Consider the following 16,908-nt stretch of genomic DNA (forward strand, 5'->3'; position numbering starts at 1 on the left):
TCTGGACGAAAGTGCATGCTGTTCTTATAAAAATACCAAAGTCACTATAAGCGTGCCGTTCAGATTTGAGAAGTTCCGTTCTGGCCATCATCAGCAGTTCCACTGCACCAAATGTCACTGTTCCGTACCTAAATGCATGCTGTTCCTTTAAAAACACAAAAATCACCATACGTATGCCTTTCAGATTCGAGGAGTTCCCTCGATTACTCCAGGATCCCATCATCAGAACTGGGTTCTGAGAAAAATGGGACCAATCTGTATTCATATACATTCAATATTTTTTTTAATCGGTCCAGTAACAACGGAGATATCGAGGAACAAACATAAAAAAATGAAAAAAATAAATAAACATACAGACGAATTGAGAACCTCGCCTCAAATCTCTCAGATTTGAGGCGACGGTTAAAAAGTGACACATCATGAGCAGTTCCAATGCACCAAATGTCACTGTTCTGGACGTAAGTGCATGCTGTTCTTATAAAAATATGAAAGTCAGTATAACTGTGATAATTTCCGAAAATATTAATATTATCAAAAAACGATCTTAGTAAACCCTTATTCATTTTTAAATACGTATCCAAAAATATATCACACGTTGGGGTTGGAATGAAAAAAAAATCAGCCCCCACTTTACACTTTACACTAATAAAACATTTTTTTCCATTTTTCATTTTTGCACTTTGTTGACGTGATTGATATACATATTGTTACTAAATTTCAGCTTTCTAGTGCTTACGGTTACTGAGATTATCCGCGGACGGACGGACGGACGGATGGACAGACAGACATGGCGAAACTATAAGAGTTCCTAGTTGACTACGGAACCCTAAAAAACAGAAATCACTATTAAACTATTCTCTAATTTCAAGTTCCTAACTAAAATTTTCCTAATAAAAAAAAAAACAAATTGATCCCGCTAAAAACTTTCACCCCCTTTTTCCCTCTACTAGGGGTGTAAATTTTCATAATCGATTCTTATCTCTTCGAAATTTTGTTAATGCAATCTAAATTTCGACTTTCTAGCTTTCGTAGTTTCGGCTCAGCGGTGTTGGTTGTTGAATCAATCAATTAGGAAACCTGAATTTATATATGTACATGTAGACTAATACTATACTTTTACTACATTCATATACCTTATTTACTACTACCATACCATTAATATGAAATTAAATAAAGAGTCCCCATATAAAATTGAAAATTATGTTATTAGCAATTTAATTCAAAACTATCAAGATTATTCGTGTCTGCGTTGAAACGCGCGTTGAGTTGCCGGTGCTCGCGTACCGAGCGCCAACGCCATCTATCGATGGCCGTTTCGTGAAATTGATGAGCGCTCTAAGGAGTAAGGGGTCTTAACAAAAACATCATTATTATGTGTATAAAATAGTTCTATAGCAATCGTACCTAGCATTATCGTAACAACAGACTTGCAGACCTACAGGTGACCTGTAATTAGGCAATTACATGTATTTCTGAACAATGAAAGAACACCGGAGTCTTTCATCACCCTCCTTGCGTTATCGGCATATTGCCAGGCTCATGGGAGCCTGGGGTCTGATTTGACAACTAATCCCAAGATTTGGCGTAGGCACTAGTTTAACGAAAGCGACCGCCATCTGACCTTCCAACCCGAAGGGTAACTAGGCCTTATTGGGATTAGCCAGTTTCCTTTCGATATTTTCCTTCACCGAAAAACGACTTGTAAATATCAAGTAACATTTCGCACATAAGTTCCGAAAAACTCATTGGTACGAGCCGGGGTTAGAACCCGCGACCTCCACCACCGACTCCTACCGCTAGGCTACCAGCGCTTCTTACACCGGAGTCCTTATCAACGACAAATAACTACCTTAGATGTCACCGCATGACAGTAAAAACAGAGAAGAGTCATATGTCATAAAGTGACAACAAACTCTAACATTGCATAATCAAAGGTGACAAGTCAATTGCCGCTTTATCCACAATTCATCGATTGTGCCAGGTCGTCGCTCTAAGCTGTTCACAAACTCATTTCAACCATCTGTCTAGTATAATTTGACCTGTTGTTTAGATCTACATTTAAATCGCTTCCGAGAAAAATAACTACTATGTCGCTTGTCGTAAGCATGGTTTGCCAGGTTATTTATATATGTACAGTCGACTACAAAGAAATGTATCCACTTTGATGAAAAAGTGGGTACTTACATCTCTTTGTAGTCGACTTTACAAGCAAAATTGTCCCATACAAAAAGTCCCACCATTGACTAGATATAGACTTCGCAAAATTTTCGACTTACCGCTTAAGGTGCTTATTACACGGGCAACAAATTTTATTGAATAATCGCGGCAATGGTATGTGAATTGCTGGCAATTGCGTTGCCCGTGTAACAGCACGGTTAGCCTCTATCAGATAGAGGCTAAGTCTATCTATTGCCTCTAACATGAGATTGTGAACTTTTAGAATAGGCTAATAGCGTCGCTCGGTCACGGCAAACGTATGTGATTTTGATTTTTGATTCTAGTTCCATAACCGTTTGGAGGCGCAGTTTACTTTCTTCACATGTCATATATATTTTTGTTTAAGGAACATATTCTAAAACATCAAAAACGCATGGTAGATGCAAAGGTACCTTTACATACCTTAAAAATGCCTTTAGGCACGAAATAGCCCTTGACAACAGCTGTACATTAAACTGGTAATTTCTCTACCATTAACATACCTAGTATATCTTGAGCTACAACTTCTTATGTATTAGAGTAGCTCAGATTTACACTGGCCGGTTACTAAGTAGTAGTAGTCTTGCGAATACAACGGAGTCACGCCACCGTCGGCGATGCGCGGTTAAATTTGGACTAGCCACAATCTAGATATAAAAGGGTGTATGTTCGTTTGTAAATGTACGGAGATGGGTTATTTCTGGTCGGAAATGTGATTATGAATCGAGTCGGTTGTTGTTTACAAAACAGTAAGAGAGGAGTATAGATGGTGTCATTGATGGAGACGCGTGCCTTGACTCATGTTATTATGGAATTAAAAGTTATATTTGTTAAATTCGCGCGTCATCGTAAACGACACGATATATAAAGATAATTTGGCATTATGAGTCGTCTGTCCCTAGGAATTTGTTGCTTGAAAATGTTTATCATTGAGAAATAAACGTACGTATTTTACAGTTATATGGCTTTATCAGTATTTTATCGAGCATGAGCCTTAGTATCCCAAGTGTAAAGGCGCGAGTCCATTAGTATCTTAATTCATATGTCATACTTTGTAAGGACACAAAACAGTGCCAGCATAGCGCCATCGGTGTCAGAAACACGTGTGAGAGAACATTAGCGAGCAAAGCGTGCAGCAGTATACTAAACTCAACCAATCGCTGGTTTGATGCAAATTCTTTTTTGTAAATTTGTCGCGCTTCAAACGAGAATATTCAGGCAAAGTTATACACCTTGCCATACTTATCCTGACTTTTGAAACCTTTGGTACTAAGAACTTGAAACTGTGATAGAGTTGCAAGAATGCTGCTTACACCAACAGGCCATCTAATCTAACCTTAAGGAAATATCCCAAGGAAGTTAAAAGGAAAAAGGATAAGATCCGTACTAGATGTGCATTAATCACGTATCAACAAAGGACGTTTCAAGGTGGCCGATGGGCAGAATGCTGAGTGGCGACCGTGACATGACCTTGCGTTATCAAAACGTGATGAGATAGGGCAAGCTAGGTCGTTACTAACTCTATAAGTGACAGTCAAGAGAAAACTGTTCTGATAATTAATAATTTCAGTACAACCACAGTATAATAAAGAGTACTATGGTACAAGAATTGAGTTAAAAACAAGAATATGTTATGTTCCATTCCTTTCAAGATTAAATTTATCTTTGTCAGAACTTATTATTATCGTAATAATGAAACATAGCAAAGTCGAATTATTTCAAGACTACTTAATACTTGTTTCAGAAAGTTTGATATTACGTACTGTCATTCCTACTGAGATCCAGTGGTATTTTTGACATTTGCCCTTTCAGTGACGCTTAGCTTAGCAATTAATTAGTCGTGTTGTCTACACTGAGAGAAAATACAACCAGTTTTCATGTTCGTTCAACAAGTTTTTTGGTTAAAATAGCTCTTACGTGCTCTTTGGTTCAAACAACAAGCTACTTGTCATTTGAATCGGCAATATATTTGAATCAACAAGTCGATTTTATAAAAACAACCTGACACATATTGTTTTAAACATACGTTTGGCTGATTCAAACGGATAAACCGCAACAAGTCGAACTTGTTAAATTCACAATGCAAATTTCTCTCAGTGTATGTAATACCTAAATTTAAGCGTTTTCTGAATAAGTTTCTTCTTTCTTTCTTTCTTTCTTTCATTCATAGGAAATTTCCAATTTTTAGGTATTGTTAAAAGTCACCCAATAGCAATAGATGGAATAGAAGACGAATGAAGAGACTCAACTCAACGGTACCGTCAACTCCTTCACTTTGCCTTTATAAACCACGATTCTCTTCCTACTACAAACTATGTCATATTCTTCGATATTTTTTTGCTTACATCTGGTATAACATCAAGATATTCAAGATATTCAATAGACAAGTCTTTGACTTCACTACTCTGTAGGCGCTCAACAAACATTTCTCACATTCTCTAACTCAAACTTTTACTATCGACGCGATGAAATGAAAGATGGTATGTTGATGTGTCACGTGGATAACCGGTTCCCGTTCCGGTCCTGGTCTAAGGCCGCGCCCGCAAAATAACCGGACGGCACGCCGTAAAAACATGTGGTCGATGCACCTATCGGTATCGGTACCCATAGCTTTATCTTTTGGTCCAGCATCAGTTTTTTTTTTTTTTTTTTTTTATAAACAAAGCGGAAAGGGTCAACTTTAGGTGCTTCGGAATAACATGGAAACTATTTTTTGCCTTTGCGGCCTTCGCTGCATATCACATTTGCAATATGTATTTGTATTCATACATACGGTCTTGGAGAAACAAACGAATTTGGCATTTGGTTGAAAAACTAAGTAACTAGTGTCACTCAGTGAGCATTGTACATTATTTTGGGTGACAACGGTAATAATTAGTGACAAAACTAGCAAGGTTGATTAATTCAAAACTCATGATTTACAGTGGTTCCATAGCAGAAAGTAGCCTAGTTTCGGACTATGCCCAGTTAAAGTATTTTCAATTAACTGAAAAGAAACTGAATGTTGATCTTTGTTTAATGAACAAAAGATTTAGACAAAAGGCCGAACGCTTAAACAAACAAAGTAACTGCGTATTGTATTATGCTAATGTAGAAATTACAAATCTATTGTAAAACGCATTAGTCACGAAGAAAGAGAACTTGTATAATGTACATATCATCATCATCCTCTTTGCGTTATCCCGGCATTTGCCGCGGCTTTTGGGAGCCTGGGGTCCGCTGTGATAACTGATCCCGAGATTTAGCGTAGACACTATTTTACGAAAGCGACTGCCGTCTGTCCTTCCAACCCAAAGGGTGTCCTCACGATGTTTTCCTTCACCGAAAAGTGACTGGCAAATTATGTTCTGTTCCGAAAAACTCATTGGTACGAGTCGGGGTTCGATGATGTACAATTGTACATATATTACACAAATATACCACTTGGTAGTGGGTGGGATTAGGGACAAATATACCTTATTTCGCAGGTCTTGGTGTGTCCACGGAATTAGCCGATAAGTTTTTCTATCTCGGATTGTAGATGACTAGCAATATCTCTCTAGATGATGCCGCGACAATGCTACGAAAGTTGAAATAAAATTAGGCATCTCACCAAGAAAAGTGATTGGTCGAACACTCTCGTTTACCTGCACTATACATTTTTTGACGACAGGACTAAACATACAACACTTTGTGAACTAATAAAAGTGTATGATAATATTGATAATGTACTGAGCACACTATGTCACCTGGACATTTTGTGATTTGTGTGCCATCTTTGGCACACATTTGAAGGACACGGGGATTACAAACGAGGAAACGAGTTAGTTCTTTACCAGCCTAATAGTCTCTTTTTTGTGTAAAGATTGTTTTGCTTTTTTGTAGACCGCGCAGAGAAACACGGCGGTTTTTGATCGGATCAATATAGGTACCTACTATTTAGAGTACCAAAGACAATGATACAAATCATTATTTAAAAAAAAATACATACATGTAAAGTTTTCGAAAAGTACAAGCATTAGGTCTCATGTGCGGCACCACGTAAGGGATATTTGATTAGCAGTTCCGTATTCTGCGGCATGATTGGCTACGGGGTCATTGAACGAATGCGCAGGCGGCGGTCCGCCGCAGGCTTCGCTTCGCAGACGCGTAGGTTTTGGTGGATTTGAGGACATTAGATAATACTGTTTAGAGATGTACTAAGAATTTTGACAGTCGGAGAGGGAGTGGTAAACCACAAAGATGGATGGATTGTGCGAAAGAGGATATGAGAAAGAGAGAAGTGAGTGGTCAGATAACGAAAGATAGAGGAGAATGGAAGAGGAAAACAAGCGGTACCGACCCCACAAACGTGGGATAAGGGACTAAGGGTAAGAGGAAGTAGGAGACTTAGAATTTTAATACCTGATTCATTTTAGCTAGAAGGTATACAAAGGTGTCAGGCGTTTTCCGATTACCTAGCCAGAGGAATGGACATCGCATTTTTCCTCAAGATAATAATAGTGACTTTGTATTATAGAAGATAGTCATGTCAAGCTAAAGCTTCTATTACACTTAAGTCATTTAGGATCCTAATTTAGGAAAGTGTAATAGAGGCTTTAATTGACAAGGACTTTGACAGCTCTGTCGGTGCAAGTCGTTTCCTTAACCCTTGCACAGACAGTGGTATCAAAGTTGCGACAAATATATCGTCCAAACGTTTTCGACTCTGGTTAGCATTTGACTAATTTCGTAAGCTCTAAGATCTGCCTATTATAACAATTATCACTACAATTAAAATATACTATTCACCAATCTAATAACAGACAACAATACAGACAGTGAAAAGCTAATTCATGTAAAGTTTCTTGACTTGGTAGTTAAAATTCTTCATCGCACTCAAGTTCCGTTAGTTCGCACAACGAATAACATGTCTAATTTACCATTTGATAGCCCTTCTGCCGTTGGAATAAGGTTTAACAAATTATCTGTTATGTGTCAACGATGACCATATAAATCACGTCTGTTTTATACCGTATTTTATTGGGGAATTTTGCTTTCATCGTATACGTTTCCATCGTTACTTCTTTCTCTCTTCTCTTCTCTTTAAAATGATGGTTTAAAATATGGTTAAGTATATTTATTTTTATAGCAAACTAGCTTTTGCCCGCGGCTTTTCTCGCGTTAGAAAGGGAGAAAAAGTAGCCTATGTCACTCTCCATCCCTTCAACTATCTGCACTTAAAAAACACGTCAATTCGTGTCTCCGTTTAGCCGTGAAAAACGGACAAACAAACAGACACACACAGTTTCCCATTTATAATGTTAAGTATGGATAGTATGGATCATTGGGTAAAAAGCACTTCAGCTATTAAGAATTGATGCAAATTTTCTTCCTTCTTCTAACAATCCGTGTTACTATTGAGAAGTGTCTTTTCAAAAGGGCTTGTTTCTTTATGAACACTGCTGGAAAATAACCCCCGTAGAGAAATAAGCCCTTTTAAAAAAGGCACTCCTCTATTGTCTCCTGGCTGATATCAGAACAGAATACTTCAACAACCTGTGTATAAATACCTAATTTATTAAAAGCAACAGGTGCAACAAACGGCTCATCGCACCGCTAAATGTCAAGGACACCACGGATATGTTCAAAAGTATAATGTTACAATACAATTACATGCTTACTTCACTCACAAAGACTATACAGTGGCAACAAAGGAGTGCCCTAGTTTCTTGGCTTTTCGGGAAAAATGCAAGATAAACATAGAACATATGATGCTATGTACTAGTATGATCCGTCTGTTGAGGCCCTAAGAGAGTTTTCAAATTATCCGATCCGATATCAGATGTTGGACTGATATCCTACATGACCCACACACTGATTAAAGGCGCCATCTTTGAAATATTCCTTCGACATCCTCCCTACATCCGATATCGGATCGGATATCGTGAAAACAATCTAAGCGCTCGATGAGATGTAGGACTGATATCCATAATATATATTGATTATGATAGAGTCATCTTTGAAATCTGCCTTTGACATCCTTCCTACACCCGACATCGGATCGGATAATGTGAAAACGATCTAAGTTTGACGATGTAATAAACGCTAAGAAAGACATTTGTGGTCATCCATCACACACTGACGCTTTATACAGCGCGAGTTAACATGCAAATTATTTATAAATTGAATAAACAGTCACTATGCACGGAGATAAGCGCGCCACCACGTGGACAAGTGTGGACTATCGTATTTATAGCCTGATAACCGTTGACATATAAATTACTTCGTAAGAACTCGACATAGGATAGGAGCACTAAAAATGGCAGTACAGTGGCGTTATTGACTCCGTTTTGCACGAATGCGAGTCAAGCGTGGAGTTTATGCGACCAATCGCGCGATGCGCATCAACCAATCGTACTGCAGCATTTCTTTTTTTTTATCATTTATTATAAATGGGCTTACTCTTGGCCACAGACTAGCCAAAGGCAAAAACGTGGCCTATGATGGAGTAAGCTCGCCCAGAAGACGCCTGTTTACCCTTGATTTGAAGGTTGAAGGCCATTAAGTCGCATCAAAAGCAATTTTTTTTTTTTAAGAAAATGTTCTCTCTTTTTCAGATTAGGAAGGAGTATATAGGGGAGGTCTAAAAGTTAAAATGAAGGCATATGATATTGATAAAAATGAAAAGATGAATAGGCAAAATAATGTTAGAGATGGATTGTGTGAAAGAGGATATGAGAAAGAAAGAATGGGTGAGGAAGACGTTGTATCGACCTTACATAACGTGGAATAAGGATACCTTTGGAATCCTTGCTGATAACTTGATCTGACCTGTATAATATAACTATGTTCCCGTTCTTCAAGCAGCAGGTCATTTATCTCGGGGTTATCTAAATTATATATTTGCACAGAAACTGACGGTTAGATGTAATTTTCCGCTGATCATAAATTAATTATGTCAATATTAATCGAACTTGTACTTGTAATGACATTAATATTGATATTGTAATTACATCTTGGAACATTTCCAATCGAAAGTATCGAAACCGAGTTATGGTAACAACTATTAGAGTAATTTCTGTGATAATTTTACTAATTGAGTTTGTTATCTCTTGATTCCAAAAGAAACTATATGTACAAGGCTAAATAAAAGTGTGCATATATTTGAATGGCAATAAGTAGGCAGACCAATTAATGAATTTGTGTCATTACTACCGTTGCACTCCCACGTCTGATCATTGACCGCAGCTACAGCGTTTAATTTTGCTTTTGTTTGTTCGGATGTTCCCTCTACAGGTCGCCATTCTCAATCGATCCTCATGATTTTTTTTTTATGATTAGCAATATTTTTATCATATATGGTGCTTAAGACTATCGTGACTTGACTGTGACAATGATTTAAGAACTAAGTATTTCTCATCTTTGCATTTTCTAAGCATGTCGCGAAAGTCTACTTTAAAGCTCTTAGCCCCTAGTTTTAAGTTGTTATATTTCTTGATCATTAGTTTTCAGTTGAGTCATACTTGACTCGACGTGTTCGCGAGGAGGGGAAATGTCATATGGCGGTGTATCGGCCTATTTATGGTACACAGTACGGTACAGTACAGTATGGTACACAATCACAGAATTTATAGAGGCCCATACATTATTTCACTTCTCGTTTCGAACAGATTCTAGAAGATTTTTGAGATATTAAATCGTGGTGCAAAAAGAGAGGCGTATATCTTTCAGCCCTTTATGTGGCACAAGGCACGTGCTATAGATATAATTCGTGAGTTGACCGTCAACATCTTCTGAGTAATCTTCTAGATTTTTACTAACATGGATTTCCACAAAATAACGCCTGATTCCATTGATTATATATTTGGCTTAATTTGACGAGGTAGAGTAGTCATAAATGCAAATTTGGTATATTGTTTTATAAACGTTTATTCGCGCGTGATATCGAGATGTTTTACCGAAACTGGTTTGGGAAGGTCAACAGATATGACTTCCCGTCTTTTATAATGACTATTGCTTCGTCTTCGTCTATTTCAAACAAATAACTAAGTGGATCATTTTTTAAATTATTTTTAAATATTTTTTCTTCTTCCTTTTACCCTTACCCCAAGTTATGTGAGGTCGGTACAACTTGTTTTCCTCTTCCATAACTTCCAATCTCCTCTCTTTTTTCGTCACCTTAGCACTAACTTCTTTCTTTCTCATATCCTCTTTCACACATTCATCCATTCCATCCATTCCATTCATCGTTGTTTGGGTGCTTCCGATTTACCCTTCCTCTCCGTCCGTCAACATTCACCCCTAACATTATTTTGCCTGTATGGGATTCATCCCTCCTCATTACATTTACAGGTCAATAATATCCGTGCCCTACTTCACCACAGTGACATTGACACTTGACACTGACAATTTTTTGCCCATTTATGGTTTGATAAGTATAACATTGTTACTCAGCGTCAATATTTCCTTGTTAAACAGGCAATGAACGGCTAAGTGTCACGGATAATTGTCACAATTGTGAAATAGGCAACAGGTCATATTATTAAGAGTGGATTTATTTACTGCCATGAGTTGACTTATTATTGTTGAAGCCATCAATAGGCAACAGGTCAGATATAAAATATTTAATTAGATAAGGTAGGTGAGATATATTATTAGTTCAGAGCTTTAAATGATTTTGATTTATTTACTGCCATGTAAGTTGACTTATGAGCTTTGCTAAAAGAAGCAGTAAATATTGTGGTATGCCATGAAGCCATCATGTACATAAAGATTTTACTTCCCTGTTTCTTTATATCTTATATTTTCAGAGGTCAGTGTACAGACGCTTCTTGTGGAATGAGTGATGTTTAAATAACATAAGTAAACTCAGCATTACGAGATATTTATCACAAATAATGGTAATGCTAAATGACCGGTATATGAGAATGACATCCGCAAAGTGGCGGGTCACAACTGGATGAGACTATAGCTCAGGACCGGGATAAATGGCATACTAGAAGAGAGGCCTATGCTCAGCAGTGGGCGATAAAGGGCTGAGATGATAATGACGATGATGACATGAGAATTGGGAGGGTATCAACGACAACCAGATCCCGTGCTGATAGGCGAAAATCGTCTTAAGAAATTATTCCATCTGAATGGATGAAAATTGACGTTTACAAATTTTCTAAAATACATGATGCGAGAAAAGATCATTTTTGAGAAACTTTATTTTGATGCCATTCGACTATGTACATTCCTTGCCAGGGTCAAAAGTTTGTACGGGACAAAAAAATATATTGCGGATGGGGAATGTACTTTAAGCATAAAGAGTATAAAGACCCTTTAGGCTTTAAAAAACACATATAATCAGCTGAATGAAGTTGGTGTACAGTTATACACAGGGTAAAGGGTAAATAGTTGGGTCTACGCTGTGGTCTGGATAAGATATTCATACACACACAAATCAAAGAAAATGGAAGTAATCATGATGTTCAAACAATATTGGTTCATAGATCGAGCCCATTCGCAGTCAGTCAAGGCTTTATCTCGCTGTGCATATTGGATCATGCGCGGAAGACGTGCTGCGTAAACGCATGGTTTTGACCGCTACGCATGACCACATATGAAAAGGGAGCGAAACAACATTTGAATGGGAAATATCGTCACTGTCATCATTTTTCTTGGGAAATACATCTTTTCTAGTATAAGTAAGCCTGTTTACTTATCATATCATATTTCTTTATTGCAACTATGTTCATTTTACATAGGATGGGTATTCAAATATTATAAGGTAGGTACATGATACCATACCATGTTAGGGCATGGCAATAATCTTAAAAACTACTGGTGAATACAAATCCATATACCTAGTCTGTTTGTTTGTCCGCCTTTCACGGCAAAACGGAGCGACGAATTGTGATTTTTTAAGTGGAGATAGTTGAAGGGATAGACTGACATAGGCTACTTTATGTCTCTTTCTAGCGCGAGCGAAGCCGCGGGCAAAAGCTAGTACTTAATAAACTAAAACTTATGCCTAATAAACTCATATAAACTTGTGTAAGATACGCAAGCATTGCGATTGGTGATTGATACATGTTTAGCATTTGGCCTTCGACATCAGAGAATCGTGATTAGACCACGTAAAGACATTGCCTCTGCGCATTTTAGTGAAGGTAAGAATAGTAAGATCTCTCATGTACCTATGCCATATTGCTAAAACGGTATGGATACCGTTCGTTATTCTTCATTTAAATGATTTATTTAGTTCCTTGAGAGTCCGTTGGCGTGATGTCATATCCATCGTACACACAGGGTGTCGTTAAAATCGACAATCGACTATGATCCGACAATCGACATGCGAGTGGTGCGGGCTATGGACTATGATGAACTTGTCATTGCAATATAAAATTTCGTTTTATTTTAACTCCTTAATTGATAACAGTGGCAGTGGCACTGAAACATCAGCACCAGGGTGTGTTGTGCCTATACTTTTAGAAATAAACACATGAGCTTAGCACGTATGTGTTTGATTGATTGACAGCGTCGAAGAGTACAAAAGGTTTTTTTTTACTCTTAAGATGACGTAATTTTTAGGCTCGTAGATTAGACTGATTATTAAGCATTTGTCATGATTAAATTGACTAATCCGATGCAATAACATCAATGATACAACAGATTAGAGTTTATGTATGTATACTAAATTAACATCAAGATAATTCAGATTTTATCATCTGTACTTTGGTACTTTGTACCATTATAGGTAGTAGTATCTGTTTACAGCAGTCTAAGTTGACTTAATATTTTACCTTATATCTTTGCTATAAGGCAATAATTCGCAATAATGTGCGTATATCATAGGAATATGTAGACGATATGGACTTTGGAAGCTATTGATATTAAATCAAATATAATAAATATTAAACTATTCGAAGCGTTTTAAAGTAAAGGTCATAGTCCTTTCTAGCCATTTTTGTACCGAAGTCGATAATCCGAATGAGATCACCATTTTTTTACTATAAATGGGCTTAGTCATGGCCACAGACTAGCCGCAGCGAACTGCAGGCCATTTGTGTGGGCATCGCTGTTGGTGTAGGTCTACAGTTACCATACAAATTTTAGCCAAAAGCCTATGCCAAAACCAGTTGCGTCTTTAATTGTTATCACCCCGAGATTCACTCGGTTTTTGTTTCAATCTGAGCTATACTTGTTATGAATCGGTGTACACTGGTTATACGATAACACGATTGATCCTATTTACTTGGACTAAGACCTAGTTCTACTTTCGATCCCTGTGCGCCAACAACAAATGGCAAAGAGAGTGAAATGCAGAAGAAGAAAAGAGTTTAGTCTATAGGTTTCCCTCGCTAGGGAAGGGGAAAGAAACGGCGAGTCCCACAAATCGTGCATACCTAATTACCTAACTAAATTCCCACTCCATCACAAAAACAGACTAAGAGAGTCACACCATAAGGGTTCCTTTTGTACCTTTTTCTACTCCAGCACTTAAATCTGTCAATTAGATTATTGTCAGTGGTATCCAAATTAAGTTCATTTGAGTAACGATAAGAAAGTCTATTTGTCTATAGGCTCATATGATTACTGCTAGCAGTAATCATATGAATATAGGAGTTCTGTAATTTTTTTTAAAAGTACAACTTCCATTTATCAAGTATGTTTTCATTTGCAGTAATAAGTAACTTTTTATAAATAATATGATATTTAGGTTCATAATTTAAATCAAGATGAAAAAATAAACTGAAATGCGTTTTACATATTAGATATTGCAAAACAAAGGTAAAAATCATAAGTTTATCAAATTATTTTACATTCGACATTTAAATATTCTTGAACGATACGAACGACGACCATATTTTTCGTAATTGAAAACCGGCTTATTTTCTATTTCTCTTGTCTATGGCATGTTTGATATTTGTAAACTTTTGAAGAAACTATTTCAGTGTTCTGTAGTCGACGTTATTGTAGAAAAACTTAAGTTATTATGAGTGATTCTGAGAAACAATGTACTCCCGAAGAAATCAAGGCTATGTCGCTCAAAGTGACTGACAATTTGTTACCTGAAAAGTCGGATAAAGCGTACCAAAAATGTTATGATTGTTTTATGACATGGAAATTACAAAACAATGTTTCAACTTTCTCTGAAACCGCGTTGTTGGCATATTTTGAAGAATTGTGCAATTGTGAAGTGTTCTCGCCATCAACATTGTGGACAGAATACTCAATGCTATAAGATCCACACAAATATTCCCATTCATTGTATGAAGTAGGTAAGTAACCCATTTTATTATTCTCGAATAGGTATGTATTTATTTGGCTGCCGTAGAAAAAGTATAGTATACAATCGTAACATTATGAAAGCTATAAAAGTCACGTACCTTACTTTGCCACTCGGCAAGCCTCGTGACCTAACCGCGGTACTCAACTTTTATAGCCTTCATAACGTTACCGTTATATAATATACTATTTTGGTAAGGAACCCTAAAAAGACACTTACCCGGGACACAGGAGCGCAGCGGACGCAGGCGAGGCCGGCGGGAGGCCGGGTAGCGGGCTGCGGTGCGGGGACCACTGGGCCTTCCTTTACTCGGAACAGGGACGACGCTCTCGTCTGCAGAAAGAAAACACATTACATTAGTTCACTAGCTTTGCTTTACCGAAAAGCCTGGCCAATCTGGCCATGACGTTGGTCTAAGGTGACCTGCGATCAGGCACAAAAACGTTAACCCAGCGACGCATTAGACTTGCCACGAGCCTGGTCGCTAAGCGACAGTACGCGCGAATTACCTCTATAATGGGCCACAAGAGCCAGGGCGCCTTTTGAGCGTCAGCGTCTAGTGTGCTGTGCGATATGGAATATGGCATCGCTAGACAGTTGCACCAACTTTGAGTTAAGCAGAGCAGCAGCCATTAAGTTGATCAGACGCTGATACTTTGAAGACATATGTTATGTACGACTGCAGGGGCGTATTTACTTAAATCACATAATTTATTGTCACTTAATGAGGCGGTAAAACTGGCCCAGGCCAAATCTTTAACATGCGGACTGGTGTGGCTTTTTACCCCTAAAGAAAAAAGATGTTTCATATGTTCTAGGGTCTAGTAGACCATGGCCTAATAGGCCATCTATCATAACATGACTTTCGGGGGATTAAAAAAACGGTTTGCACTTAATACTATGTCCTAATGTTAGTAAATACAGCATTCAAATGATATCTAAGATAAAAATGGCACTTATGGTGAAGTAACATACATTTTAGGTCACACATACACACTGCGCGATAATTATAGAAAACACACATACTCGTAACAACATAATGACCAAATCTGGCGAAACAAAGTGGTTACTTTTTGTAATAACGTTCTACACAATGAAATTACACGAATAAATATACTAAGTCCTATAATTAAGTTTCAAAACGCAGGATTTAGTAGATGTGCAATATATTTACCATCAAATTTTAGACATGCAATCGGAAAATTGATTTTACAACTAACCGCATAATCGGCACACATTTATGAATAAATTAATCATAAAGTGGTTACTTAATTATTTGACTGGATGTAAAGCCCACATCAGTAGGATTTGCGGACAATATAAACCATCATTTTATTCAAAAGGGCTTTTATTTACGTACATATTATCGACTTGGTTCGTCACAATATTTTTTTTAAGTCAAGTTCTTAAATTCGTCCCATTCTGTTTTCGTCATCCGTTCTCCATTCGACACTTTCGGCATTAGTCTTGTGGCCTTTTATTTAGGTATCTTCTCGGATTGTCTCATTGGTTAGTTTTTATCACGTTCTTAAATTCGTCCCATTCTGCTTTCGTCAACCGTTCTGCATTCGTCACTTCGGTATTTGATCATTATAAGTTGCCTTTTTAGGGTTCCGTAGTTAACTAGGAACCCTTATAGTTTCGCCATGTCTGTCTGTCCGTCCGTCCGTCCGCGGATAATCTCAGTAACCGTTAGCACTAGAAAGCTGAAACTTGGTACCAATATGTATATCAATCACGCCAACAAAGTGCAAAAATAAAAAATCGAAAAAAATGTTTTATTAGGGTACCCCCTAGGGTTGCCAACTTTTTTTTAGGGAAATATAGTATTTTAGAAAATTCCATCTAAAAAATATAGTACACCGAAATAAAATATAGTACGGTACACATAATCGATAACCAAGTCGTAGAGATCGTTCTTTCTGTCCACTCTAAGGGGCTCCATTCGGTTTTCACCGATTTTTGACAAGTTTTTAGGGTTCCGTAGTCAACTAGGAACCCTTATAGTTTCGCCATGTCTGTCTGTCCGTCCGTCCGTCCGTCCGCGGATAATCTCAGTGACCGTTAGCACTAGAAAGCTGAAATTTGGTACCAATATGTATATCAATTACGTCGACAGTGGTAAAATAAAAAATGGAAAAAAAATTTTTTTTAGGGTACCCCCCCTACATGTAAAGTGGGGACTGATTTTTTTTTTCATTCCAACCCCCGTGTGTGATATATTGTTGGATAGGTATTTAAAAATGAATAAGGGTTTACTTAAATCGTTTTTTGATAATATTAATATTTTCGGAAATAATCGCTCCTAAAGGAAAAAAAAGTGCGCCCCCCCTAACTTTTGAACCATATGTTTAAAAAATATGAAAAAAATCATAAAAGTAGAACTTTATAAAGACTTTCTAGGAAAATTGTTTTGAACTTGATAGGTTCAGTAGTTTTTGAGAAAAATACGGAAAACTACGGAACCCTACACT

General features: G+C 37.4%; 1 protein-coding gene across 1 annotated transcript in view; it reads right to left on the bottom strand.

The window, feature by feature from the left end:
• LOC125238431 (glycerol-3-phosphate acyltransferase 1, mitochondrial) overlaps positions 1-16,908 on the bottom strand; it is an 84,367-nt gene that overhangs the window by 38,595 nt on the left and 28,864 nt on the right. Inside the window, 1 exon segment of the mRNA XM_048145770.1 lies at positions 14,654-14,767. Coding sequence (XP_048001727.1) covers positions 14,654-14,767 — 114 coding nt within the window.

The sequence above is a fragment of the Leguminivora glycinivorella genome, chromosome 23 (assembly GCF_023078275.1).
Source record: "Leguminivora glycinivorella isolate SPB_JAAS2020 chromosome 23, LegGlyc_1.1, whole genome shotgun sequence".
Lineage (NCBI taxonomy): Eukaryota > Metazoa > Arthropoda > Insecta > Lepidoptera > Tortricidae > Leguminivora > Leguminivora glycinivorella.